Source organism: Colletotrichum aenigma, assembly GCF_013390185.1.
Source record: "Colletotrichum aenigma strain Cg56 chromosome Unknown KSG_Cg56_contig01, whole genome shotgun sequence".
Lineage (NCBI taxonomy): Eukaryota > Fungi > Ascomycota > Sordariomycetes > Glomerellales > Glomerellaceae > Colletotrichum > Colletotrichum aenigma.
In genome coordinates, this window is record NW_023500907.1 from 1,674,575 (window position 1) to 1,687,412 (window position 12,838).

The 12,838-nt window shown below is 53.7% G+C and overlaps 4 protein-coding genes across 4 annotated transcripts; 1 reads left to right on the plus strand and 3 right to left on the minus strand.

Annotated features, from left to right (window-relative positions):
* Nucleotides 1-336: 336 nt before the first annotated feature.
* mcm7 (DNA replication licensing factor MCM7) lies at nt 337-3,005 on the minus strand (the record flags this gene model as incomplete). Its single annotated transcript, XM_037315701.1, has 5 exons — nt 337-402; nt 465-2,412; nt 2,463-2,587; nt 2,645-2,892; nt 2,957-3,005. The coding sequence occupies 5 exons, from the start codon at nt 3,003-3,005 to the stop codon at nt 337-339; spliced, it is 2,436 nt and encodes an 811-aa protein (XP_037185274.1).
* A 635-nt stretch (nt 3,006-3,640) lies between these two features.
* PEX1 (Peroxisome biosynthesis protein PAS1) lies at nt 3,641-7,343 on the plus strand (the record flags this gene model as incomplete). Its single annotated transcript, XM_037315702.1, has 2 exons — nt 3,641-3,760; nt 3,816-7,343. The coding sequence occupies 2 exons, from the start codon at nt 3,641-3,643 to the stop codon at nt 7,341-7,343; spliced, it is 3,648 nt and encodes a 1,215-aa protein (XP_037185273.1).
* Nucleotides 7,344-7,527: 184 nt separating this feature from the next.
* Nucleotides 7,528-8,019, minus strand: CGCA056_v000442 (uncharacterized protein; the record flags this gene model as incomplete). Its single annotated transcript, XM_037315703.1, has 1 exon — nt 7,528-8,019. The coding sequence occupies one exon, from the start codon at nt 8,017-8,019 to the stop codon at nt 7,528-7,530; it is 492 nt and encodes a 163-aa protein (XP_037185272.1).
* Nucleotides 8,020-10,210: 2,191 nt separating this feature from the next.
* CGCA056_v000443 (uncharacterized protein) lies at nt 10,211-12,564 on the minus strand (the record flags this gene model as incomplete). Its single annotated transcript, XM_037315704.1, has 3 exons — nt 10,211-10,218; nt 10,274-12,410; nt 12,481-12,564. 3 exons carry the CDS (start codon nt 12,562-12,564, stop codon nt 10,211-10,213), a joined length of 2,229 nt encoding a protein of 742 aa, XP_037185271.1.
* Nucleotides 12,565-12,838: the final 274 nt, after the last annotated feature.

Here is a 12,838-nt window from a genome sequence, read left to right on the forward strand (position 1 = left end):
TTTTGTACTATACTACCATCATCTGAAGTTATGAGAATTTCCCAATCCACGTAAAAGGAATGAGCTTTGCGACGACTTTGACATCATGATCATTGGGTGGGAAGAAGGACCGAGATTCATCGGGCATTTTGATGTATCGGGATTTTTTTTGATTCATTATATCTTCCTCATTCGAGTGGTTGGGAAAAATCAACCTCTCCGCCTCTCTGGTCACTTCATCCATGATAAACCCAACAACGCCAATCCCAAGGCGGCTTCAGTTTGCAAAGCCGTATATGACGAACAACATTTTCCAACGACACTACGCAACCCCGACAGCACCATGTCCACTGACATTTAGTCGTGCGTTCCTGCGGCCGTGATGAAGACCAATCTCGTGCCGTTGCCAGCCGTTTGCCAGACCTATTTTCCAATTGGTTAGAGACCGTCTTTGAAAAGAAATCGGATTGTGCGTGAAAACTTACATCGAGCTCGTTGTACTCCTCCAGGGCAGCGAGCCACTGGTCCTCGGTAAATCCCTTGGCAATGACACGCTCCTTGACCTTGCGGAGGGACATCTCGGTGCCAAGCTCATCGTCCTCGTCGTCGGCATCGTCGGCGCGGCAGGCACCGCTGTCGGCCAGCGATTTGACCAGGTTGTAGATTCTGCTGCTGGCGTTGAGGCGCGAGCGTCCGGAGCTGCTCTGCTCGGCAGCGAGACTCTCCTTGGAGGCCTCGATGAGGCGTAGCGCCTCGTCAACGTCGTCGTTGGTAACTTCGTTGGAGAAACGCAGACGGGCGAGGGCCTGGGCGAGACGGATGATACCGAGGAGGGTACGCGGCGTCGTGTGGGTGAACTGTTGGCCCTTCTTCTCTGCGCGGCGCTGCTGCTCGCGCATACGAACGTACGTCTTGATGATGTACTCGTTGATGCCTTCCGTGACGACAGGGCGGTAGGTGCGAGCTTGAGCGACGTAGGAGCGGACCTCGTGGGGTGAGAAAACAACTGAGTCAGTGCCAATGTCTGGGTGCTTCATATGCATGTGGACATAGGCGACGTGCTTGGCGAGCTGGGCGTCGGACTCGCGAGATGGGGTATCAAGAAGCAAGAACATGATATCGAAACGAGAGAGGAGAGCGGCGGGGAGGTTGATGTTCTCGACCGGGGAGATGCGAGGGTTGTAGCGGCCGTAGATGGGGTTAGCGGCGGCAAGGATGGAAGTGCGGGCGTTGAGAGTGGTGGAAATGCCAGCCTTGGAGATGGAGATGGTCTGCTGTTCCATCACCTCGTGGATAGCTGTACGGTCGTTCTCGTCCATTTTGTCGAATTCATCGATACAGCAGATGCCGTTGTCAGCGAGGACGAGAGCACCACCCTCGAGAACCATCTCGTCGGTTACAGGATCACGCATGACGGCAGCCGTCAGACCGACACCACTGGAACCGCGACCGGAGGTGTAGACACCACGGGGAGCGACCTTTGAGATATACTTGAGCAGCTGGGACTTGGCCACACCAGGGTCACCCATCAAGCAGATGTTGATGTCACCACGAATCTTCATGCCATCCTCAGCTTGCTTCAACGGAGCACCAATGAGAAGCAGGAGAAGTGCCTTCTTGACATCGAGGTGTCCATAGATTTCGGGGGCAATGGACTTTGCAAGAAGCTCGTAGACTTGGCCGGATTGCCTGTACTGGTCGATGCGACGAACAAGCTTGGCGTCAACGATCATTTCGGAGTAGGCCTTCTTGTGCTGGACGATGTGATGCGCCTCCAGGAAGGTATCGGTCAGAAGACCGGCCCTCATAGCCTTGAAACCAGTGTAAGGGGTGGGCAGGAAGATACCCGAAATATCGACAACATCGCCCGGGTTGATCTTGCGCACCGAGGTACCGTAACACAGAACAGTCAAGGTACGAGGAATCTGACCGATGGGAACTTGCTCCGCAAGCTCCTGAACCTTGACCTCCTGGAAGGGCAAGAACTTGGAGGCTCTCGTAGATGGGTGAAGCTGACCCTTGGCCTGGTTCATCTCGCAATCCTTTGAGGGGCATACGGTCAACGGACCGAATGACTTCTCGTTAACGGGCTGGAAGATTTCGCAGCCGCAACGGTCACAGGTGTAGGCGCTGACCTGCACGATTGGCTTGACGTCTGAAACTCTGGTGGCGATTGCGCGGACGGTAATCAGGTGGCCAAGCTGGTCGCCCTTGACGTTACGCACGGCATAGGCCTTCGCTGGGTGGTCAGGGGAATCGGATCGAGGCTTGAAGACGAGGGTATATCGGCGAGTGAGCTCGGCGGGAAACTTGTCCTCGGCGACGGTAGGGTCGGGGAGCTGGCCATCTGTAGGCTCAGTAGCTTGACGCTGCAGTTGCTCGTTTCTCCTCTGTCTTCGCTCCATCAAAACATCCAGAACGTCATCCTTGAAGCTTTTTGCCGTTAGTGTTGGGCATTTCCAAGGGGTTGCAAGTTGGCATACGTTGTGTCGGCGCTAGGCTTGGGCATAAGCTTGTCCACCGCTCTTGACATCAATTCGACGTAATGCTTAGTGTTGGTCTCGATGGACTCCACCAAATGGAGCTCGTCGCCGATTTGTGATTCGAACTAGAGTTATCGTCAGTCCTCAGTCTCATGCCAGACAAGTTACTCGGGTTTGCCCACAGCTGCGATGTCGTCCAGGTCGACCAAAACCTCATCAATCTCGCGGTCTGCAAGCTTCTGCATCATGGCCTGGTATTTATGCGCGGGCGGGGTCTTATCCCGGCGGCGAGTCTGGCGGGCACCATCGTCCTCCATCAATTCATCGTCGTCGCTAAAGTCATCTTCGTCTATCGTAATGTTGCCGAGGGCATGTGCGATGGTCTGCTCAGGCGAGGCCTTGAAGTCTTTGAGGAAGGATTCGAGAGCGGCTAGCAGCGAGTTAGGATCGTCTTGCGACAGCGGTGTGGGATCGAGTTGGCAGGTCTGGCTTACTCTGCTGCGCTTCATACGCTACCGGCGCCTTGAATTGACGAAGCGCCATCTTGACAGAATTTGCGGGGTCTCGACTGCAGAATTGTCTCTTGGAAGCTTAATGACCTAGTCTGACAGACGCAGGTGCAGTTGTGAAAGGGGTATAATTCGTCTTTGCGACGGCAGCGGGGAGTGGTCTCGGGCTCGGTTCTGTTCTGCTGCTATCGAATCGAGGTTTGGCGCCGGGTGGGGGCTGGAAGAAGAATCGACGGGAGCTGATCAATGCGCCAGGGGGGAAGACATTGACCGGGAGACCAAACCACGAAATTACGCGACTTCCAGACGCGAGCGTGTCAGACACGCGTTAATTGATTTTCGGGGCAAGCCACAATGTGGCGTAACATATGGCTGCTCCCCAAAAGCCAGGGGGTCCGGAAAAGATACGTACAGGACTCCTGCAGCTACCCCGTGTTCGGGCCCAATGGGGTGGAGGTCCCTTTCCATGCCGGGAATGCCTCGGCGTCGGCACATGCCTGGGCCAGTCTCGGTTCATCTCTCATTCCCAGCTCCAACAGCTAGCTTCTCCAGACTCCAGCTACGTCTAGAGCGAACCACGCCCTGCGAATCTATCTTGCTCTCTGCTAAGAGCGTGCCACTCTTTTGTTTTGTACAACCTCATGGATTGCTGATCAGTCAATTGCTGTCATGGCTCCACGGCGGAATGCGCAATCGACTCCGGCGGAGATCTCTCTCTCCCCCCAGCTCAAGAGCTGCCTGGTCAACCTCCCCGCATCGTTGGTCTCGCTCCTCGTCAACGTCAATACCGTAAGTAATGCCTACGCTATCTGCAGTATAGTTCGAATTAACAATCGCGCAATAGCCCGCGCAAAATGTCGTCGTGGAACTCAATTACCGACCTTCCTCCGCGAGCGCCTCCGGGTCCGGCGCATCACAACAACGGTCCGTCTTCGTGGGCTGGACCGGCATGCCGAGTAAGCGCAAAGTCGCCCCCATAGTCGGACGAGACGGGATCAATGGTGGCAGGAGTGGTGGACGTGAGCAAGAAGTGGCACAGGTTGAAATTGATGCCACGCTCGCCAACACTTTAGAACTCTCGGATGGGCAGAAGGTGACAGCCTCCATACACGTCGATCCTCCGGTTGCGCACACGATCAACATTGAGCCGCTTACGCCGGAAGACTGGGAAATGATTGAGCTCAACGCGAACTTCCTCGAACTCAACCTGCAATACCAAGTCCGTGCCTTACCGAACCCCGCCTTCCTCTCGAGCACTGGTACCATCGTCCAGCCGCACGCCGTCACGTTGCATCTGTCACCAACTTCTACAGCCAACATCAAGGTCGTATCGCTCGATCCCCTGCCACCAACCGATTTTCCATTCGCAAAAATCTCACCGAACGCCGAAGTCATTGTTGCGCCAAAGACCCGAGCCAAGACGTCGCATTCGTTGGGGGAGAACCGCAGCGTGGCCAGCACATCCAAATCGAAGCGAAGCGGCGCGAGCACAGTTCGTCGTCGAAGTGCGCGAGAGGAGCGAAAACCGGCGTTGTGTCTCCGAGGTGTAGACCAGACGGCATGCGTGGATTGGTTTGACGAGGACATCACGATTCAAGACTTCAGTGTTTGGGTCGACCGCGACATTCTCTATACCAAGGACTTCCGAGGTGTAAACTACGTTTCGGTGAATATACTGCGTCCAACCCCCCAACCCAGCACCAACCCGCAAAAGCCGCAGCAGGACGCTGAAGCAGCGTCCAACGCGTCCAAGATCTCGACCAAGGTTATCGCGCATTTGCGGGCTTGGGATGATCCTCCTGACAGCAAAACTATCGCACTGTCTTCGCCGTTGTGCTCAACTTTGGGCTTCACAGGCGCCGTAGGCGGCATTATCAAAATTGAGCCAGCGCCTCAGCAATGGCCACTAGATGCCGTGCAGAGGCTGATCATCCATCCATTTGCAGCCTCCAAGAAGTCGACATCAGACGGTTTGAAGTTCGGCGGCGAGTCCAAAGCTGGAAAGGAAGAAGCTTCTAAGCAATTTAAGCATATGTATGGAGCTCGCAAGGATTCTTCTTCCCTTCTTAGTGGTCCTCTGACCGATGGATCAGTCATTGGTCTCTACGACGGGTTGGAGGCTCCTCAAGGCTGGGAAGGTGGTGTCGTGCGCTTCGACCCGACTGCCATCAACAGCGATCCACTCAGATCGTCGACAAAATGGGTACTGGGACTCAGCAACAAGATCAATATCGAATTCCGTGACCCGGTCCCACGTCCTCCGTGGATGAACAACGACAGTCTTGCCGAGTTGCAGCCCTCTTATGATGGTCAGCTTGTGGGCATTGACAAATTGCTGCAAGATCTTCGAAGTCACCTCTCTCATCTATCTTCGACTCTCCTCACTGGTGCTCTTGGCTCAGGCAAGACTGCTGTTGCCAAGTCACTGGCTCACGAGCTCGGAAAAGACCTACTATTTCACACCACATACTTCCCATGCAGAAAGCTTGTTAACGACGAAACGAGAGTCGCAACTATCAAAGACACGCTGAATCAGGTTTTTATGTCAGCAAGCTGGGGAGCCCGACTAGGGGGCAAGGCGCTTGTAGTTCTCGACGATCTCGATAAGCTGTGTCCGGTGGAAACGGAGTTGCAAGTCGGCAACGACAACGGACGCAGCCGCCAAGTGAGTGAAATCATCAGCAGCATTGTGCGTCAATATTGCAACGCGGAGACTGGCGTGGTTTTGCTGGCGACATCCGAAGGCAAGGATTCTTTGAATAATGTTATAATTGGAGGTCACGTCGTTCGTGAAATCATCGACCTGAAGGCGCCAAACAAGGAAGCAAGGCGCAAGGTCATGGAGTCCATTGTGAGACAGGATGCTGTTTCTCCTGAAGACATTCCGCAGGTGTCTCATGATGGTAGTCGACCTCAAACAGCGGATGGCAGTGCAGCAGGTGAAGATAGCGCTTGGATGGACGCAGGCAGCCAAGGCAGCCATGAGCAGCGGAACGGGACAGCAGCAGGCTTCGTTCTGGATCCTGATCTAGACTTCCTCGACGTCGCTGGTCTCACAGACGGTTACATGCCAGGAGACATTAGCTTGCTCGTCGCAAGGGCTCGCAATGAGGCAATCATTCGATCAGTCAGCGAGGATAACGAGGGAGGTGCCGTTAACCTTGGCCGCGTTGACTTCGACAGCGCCCTCAAGGGTTTCACGCCGGCGTCACTTCGAAATGTCTCTCTACAGAGCTCTACCACAACATTCAGCTCGATCGGTGGTTTGACGGAGACCCGGCAGGTTCTCCTTGAGACCTTGCAATACCCGACAAAATACGCGCCCATTTTCGAGCAATGCCCTTTGCGGCTGCGGTCTGGTCTCCTGTTGTACGGATACCCCGGTTGTGGCAAAACCCTTCTCGCAAGTGCGGTGGCTGGAGAATGTGGTCTCAACTTCATCAGCGTCAAGGGACCTGAAATTCTCAACAAGTACATCGGTGCCTCGGAGAAGAGTGTCCGCGATCTCTTCGAGCGTGCATCGGCCGCCAAGCCTTGCGTCCTGTTCTTTGACGAATTTGACTCTATTGCGCCGAAGCGTGGACATGATTCTACGGGAGTGACGGACCGCGTGGTGAACCAGCTCCTCACTCAGATGGACGGTGCAGAAGGCCTCTCTGGTGTGTACGTACTCGCTGCCACTTCTCGACCGGACCTGATCGATCCTGCACTGCTTCGTCCAGGCCGTTTGGATAAGTCCCTGCTCTGCGACATGCCGTCACTGGAAGAACGTGTCGATATTCTAAAGTCGCTTTCTAGCAAGGTCAAGCTGAGCGAGGAATTGACGAAATCTGACGATGCCTGGACGGAAATTGCACGACGGACGGAAGGATTTTCTGGTGCAGACCTCCAGGCGCTTGTCTCTAACTCACAGCTGGAGGCAATTCACGACGTGTTGGATGATGTCACACACTCTCCTACGACCAACGGCAAGGTCAACGGAAAGTCGGCTTCCTCGAACGGGTCGATTCCCAGCTTCGTGCAGTTCAGGTATGGGCAGGATGCGGCGCCTGCTACGAAGGCGATCAGTCGATCGGCAGAGATTGTGGAAAACAACGCAATTCTTGCCAAGCTGGAAAGCATTAAGCAAGCTCGGAAGAGGGTCAAGCATGCACAACGTCCGGACGGCGAGGCTAAGCCCGTCGATGACAAGGAGGTTGTGGTGAGATTGGACCACTTGATGAAGGCTCTGGAGAGCACCAGGTCCAGTATCAGCACGCAGGAGCGAGCAAGATTGCAAAGGATCTATAGAGAATTTGTTGTCGGCCGTAGTGGTGAGATGAGAGACGGCCAAGGTAGCATGGAAATTGGCGGGCGAAGTAGCCTCATGTAAGCTCGTGTACGAGGGCGCACCAGCAAGCAAGCAAGCAAGCATTTTGACGAAAGCATGCGTCTCTGATCATGAGGCGCTCTGAATATGAATCTATTCATACCACTCATGTCTGCCATCTACAGGCTCTTCGTCTTGTTCGCAACATCTTTCCTCTCAACCAAATAATTCTTTTCTCTTCGATGGATCACTTCTTGCCCTCCAGGATCTTCTTGTGAAAGTCTTTCCAGTTCACGTCGCACTGCCCCTTCACCACGCTGGACAAAAATCTGGAACACTTGATGTCCACAACCTCAACCAACTCACTTCCCCCGCCTTCAGCATCTCTGACAGTCCAGCGCGTCTCCAAAACGACGCTGAGTGGGCAGCTGGTGCGCACAAAGCTGCCGTCCTTGGTGAACGTGAATTCGTAGTCGCTGACCGCATCCCTGTCCCAGATACCCTTGGGAAGCAGCGTTGGCACGCTGTCGGTGACTGAATAGCACTCCGTCGCAGCAATGGGCTCAATGTCCTGGGGCACCGTTGGCGGGATCTCGGGGGTGCGCTTGGTGTAATCCTTCATGTTGGGATCGCACTTGATGTGGTGCTCTGCGTCATGGATGAGAGCGATCGCGTCCTCCTTTGACATGCCCTCCGGGACCGGGGTAACGTGGGTTAGAGTTACTGTTGTGTTGAGCATTTTGGCTGAGTCGAGAGTTGTTTTCCGGGTGTTCCGAGCAGAGTGTCTGACGATCTCAGTGTATCCTTTTTATGTGCTGATTGTTGGTTGGCCTCTGACTAACAATGAAGCCGAAATCTAGAGTGGGTTTGAACACGCTCGCCGCTAACAAAGAGAAGCAGTTGAGACAAAGTGAGGAGGCTTGAATTAAATACAACTTGGATTCGAACAAAGGAAAGCGTAAAATTGAAGATTACTCGGCCCGTCCTTATACACATTGGAGGCCGCATGCGTTCTATGCGGGAGTCAGTTGCATGTGACACACTTGATGTATCAGACGACTCCTGCCCACGGACCCGAATACGCGTGCGAGTGGATTGAGTGATCTTCGGTTTCCTAACCTTGCTGATTGAAGGCATAATTAAAGGAACGTCAAATTGGAGAAACGTTTCCCCCCCGCATGCACCAAAGGCAAAGTACCTGGGCACTGGGGGGATGCTCAAGTCTCTCATCGAGAGTGCACAAGATGGGCTTGACAGTTGGTTGCATACGATGGTATTGTCAATTGGACAGAAGCAAGCTTATTGAAGGTCAAGCTTCTAGTTGCTTTGGTTTCTTTGTTGGTTTTCTTCATGTTCACAGGCAATTGCACAATACCAAGCTTTTCATTGAGAACTGGCCTCCTGTCGCTTCTGGGAACCCCTGGGGTGCCTAGCGCTTCCGATTGGGAAAGTCTAATTCGACTTCAACCCGGCACATTCTCTCCGCGGAATAATGACGGAAGAAAGCAATTATGCTTGGCTCGGCCTCGGAGGCAAAGCGCTGACGCAGCGGGATGTCATGTGTGTCGGTCTTGAGGTCGGCGGAGCTGCGCATGATGCCCACCGAAGGAAAAGAGGCCCGAGGGACAGACGTCCCGGACCCGGATGCGGATGCGGATACGGAGTGTCGGCGCTGAGTTTCCTCTTGTAGGATTCCTGTGCGAGAATACCTCCGCATAAACGCCCGGATCCGACGTCGTTGGATGGAGTCGAGTGGCCACCCCGGACTGCCGGCCCTCCGGTTCATATCGGGGCTCGAAAGCTAGCAATAGAAATGGAACGATGCAGCCAGTTTTGTGTCATCGCCGAGTCACAAGGTAATCTCGTATTCGTCCTGGTTCTGCAAGGGACGTTGTCAGCTTCCAGCAGCTGCATCTTCTGGCGTGTTGGAAGATGAGCCACCATTCCCTCATTCTGAGCCTCTTTGAATGATGAATGAAGCCAACTCGCCTGCGCAGCATGCGGGCCAATCACAGACGAATCTTCGGGCAGCTATCTGCCAGTTCTTGGTTAGATTGTCGCTCATCACAGCGCAACACTGGCAAGGAGCGATGGTAAATGGGAGGTGCATTGATGCAAATTGTGGTTAGATGTAACTGAGCATTGACTCAGGACCTCAAAGGGGCACGCCATCCACGTCTCTAAAGTTCGTTAGCTAGCCAAGTTTGTTCTCGTTGAGACTTTCCCGACATGGCTCATTTACATACCTTTTTGGAGAGGAAACTGTCGACGAAGAATGGAGTAGGCGATTCAGAAATGGGGAAGAAGATCAAGTCTAAATCAAAGCTAAAAGGTCTTCGTTACCAATACAGGCTCGCAGCAGCAGCAGAAGCGGTGCCTTGTTCGGCTTACCATGGAAGGAACCAACGCCATGCCGCACCTGCCTATATTATTATTTCTCGCGTCGACCGCAGACCGCCTGCCTCCCGATATCTGGAGATCGCGCTCGTCCGATACCCAATACAGGCAGGGTCTGTAAAAAAAGCTTTCATCTCTTCCTTTTTGGGTAGGGTTGAGCTGTCATACTGCTTCATGGAACGACTCTACTTAATATTCAGCTACTCGGCGGGAGGTCGCGACAATCCCTTTCTGGGCTGCCATGTGACGACGTCCTTAGCAACCACTCTTTCCCGTATTCTGGCTTGAATGCATTGGCTAATTCTTAGAGCTTGCTTTGATTTTACTTCCTAAGATTATATCGGGCAAGAGAGAGTCATTATAAGAGAATCCTGAGGCTATTTCGAGGCCTGACTACCTATAGTTGTAGAGCTTTCCTACGCCTTTCTGTTATCAAACAAAACTATATATACAATGGTCATCCTGGCCAACTCTTGGGGGGTCATCCAGCATCGTCCCGAGCTCGACATCCCATTGCCATTGAACCATAATCATCAACAGACTCATCGCCCCGCAGCTCTGGTACCGGATTCAGGGAAATTGCCAATCGTACTCACAGGTCAGCGCCTCCAGATTGACCTTCTTACGCGTTGCAGTGAGGAAGACATGGACGAGATCCTCGTCCTTGCTCTCCGACTTGTCGCCGATATCCTGCTCCTCGCCCTTCTGCTCAATCTCTTCCTCACCCTTCTTCTGATTGGCCTTCTGCTCGCCGTTCTGCTCGTCTATCTGCTCGTCTATCTGCTCGCCTATCTGCTCGTCTATCTGCTCGTCCATCTGCTCGTCCATCTGCTCATCCATTTGTTCGTCCTGATCCAGACCTTCCTCGTAATGGCTAGCCCCACAATATCCATGGCATAAACCAGATTTACCAGACGTAGAGGTGACACCCACAATCTCGAAAGCATCGCCACGCTTGAGCTTCACCGTGTGGACCCAGTCCTCGGACTCAAGCATCGTGAGCTTGCGGTGCTTGACCCCGGACTGCACGACGTCCATGTACTTCTTCTTCATAATCCAGGCCTCCAGCTGTGGGAGGAGATAGAAGCGCGCCTGCTGAAGGATCATGGCGTACATGGCGTGGTCGAAACCGTTGCGCTCGCACCAGAAAAAGGGGTATTGTCCGGTGCGGAGGTAGCGGATTATATGGCTGAAGAGGTCCGGGTCGTTGTCAATGTGGAAAGCGCCGTCGCGAAACCATTGAGAGATGGGGAGGGAGAAAAGGTGGGCGAACCAGGGGCTTCTTCCGAGGACGTTCGCGCTGGAGACGAACTGACGGCCTCCCACCATGATGACGATTTTGTTCTTGTAAGGAGGCGGGTAGACGAATCCCGGAGGATCGGGGGGGATATCCTGGTGGCCACGACCTGGGTACGGAAGATGTACACGAGGGCCTGTGTTGTACGCAGTGTTCGCGCTGGTCTCATCAGTGAAGGAGGACTCGCTGCCATCCTGAGATATGAGGCTGTCCGCGTAGTCCTTGGCATAAGGGTTGACGTTGGGGTCGTCGGAGAGAATCTCTGGGTACTGGCGAGACCAGAGAGGATTGGTGTAGTAGTCGGGCTCAGCTGTGGGCTGAAATAATGTCGGCTTGCCGTCCTTCAAATAGATCTTGGGCTTCGACTCCTCGTTCCAAATGTCAGGGGACAGGGACGAATTGTCTGCCGCTACCAATCCGTTTTCGCCAGCAATCACAGTCTTGTCAGAGTCGTCTGAACTGTATCCATCGTCATCATCGTCGTCCTCACTGAAGTGGACCTTCTTGTCGCTAGCCTTCTTATCCTCTCCAGAGGTCTTGAGAACGCCATGCGAGGGACTGGGGCTGGCGTATGAACTAGAGGGGAGAGGAGGGACCTCATCCGGCTTCTGCTTCTCAGTGGGAATCTTGGGAAGAGCGCGAGGGGGAAGATGCGAGACGGCGTAAGAAACCGACGGCAGAAGCACCGTATTCTCGGCTGGCTTGTTCGCGGCGAGGGTCTCACCAAGGTGGCTCGAGTGAAGAGGGGTAGGATTTGCCTCAGTCTGTGTCGAAAAGGTGTCGCGCATGGATTTGACGGGACTGAAAGTCGAGGATGGGAGCAGGACAGCGTCAGCCGACTCTCTGTCAACGATCTTCACTGCAGTGTCGGTCCGCTTGTGACGGTAGATTGGAAGCTTTCCGGCTTTTTTCTCGCTCATCTGGGTCGAGCTGTGATCGTCAGGCTCAGAGCTTTCACCATTCTCAGACTTGGCATCGGCGTTGGCAATGTTGATGTGCTCAGTGAGGCTGGTGATATGGCTGAAGTTATTGGCCGTCGGAGAAGCGATTTCAGGCGTGTTCTTGTCGCCAGAAGCCACTTGATCGGCGACGCCATTTGGAGACGCATTCTGATCAATCTGGGCGCCATTTTCGGCTTGAAAACCATCGATGGGAGCAATCATCATGTCGAGTCGCTCAGAGGGTGCCATTGAGATGTCGGTCGAATTTGATGTTCCTTGCGACGAGGAAGCAACCGGCGTAGTTCCAGCTCCTGGGTTTTCCTTATCGCCACCGAAGAGACCAAAGAGGCTCTTTCTCTGGATCTCGTCGGAGGAGTCCGCAGACCGGAAGCGTCTGGTACCAAATTTCTGGTACGGCATTGGCATTGTTGTTGAGAATGCGAGCTTCGGTATATTGGCAGCAGGTTGATCAGCCGCAGCTGGTGATGGGGAAGGCTGCTCGCTGTTAGATGATTTTGGGAAGGAGCAGAAACGAAATATTTTGTTTTGAGTTCTCGAAACATACCTGAGTCTTGCTCTCGGGACGAAAGAGCTCCATCGGGCAAGACACGTAGCCTCTCAAGGCCCGACTACCAGAGTCAAGGGCCATCTGCGAGGCTGGTTGCTGCGACGATGCGGGTCTGTTGAGGTTTCTCATCCAGTGTTGGTGTGGACACACAATGAATTTCAACTGTGTACTAGCACCAAGAGCAGCAGAATAACAAGGTAGGGCTGTGAATAGCAGTTATATTTTCCTCGCATGTTCCTGGACTCTCGGGTGCATATGAAGGGACTTTGTTCATCTAGAATATCTTGTCAACAAAGGTAAAAGGAAAGAAAGGAGAGAAGGAAGGCTCACTAGTATTGAGTCTATTAAGATTCAC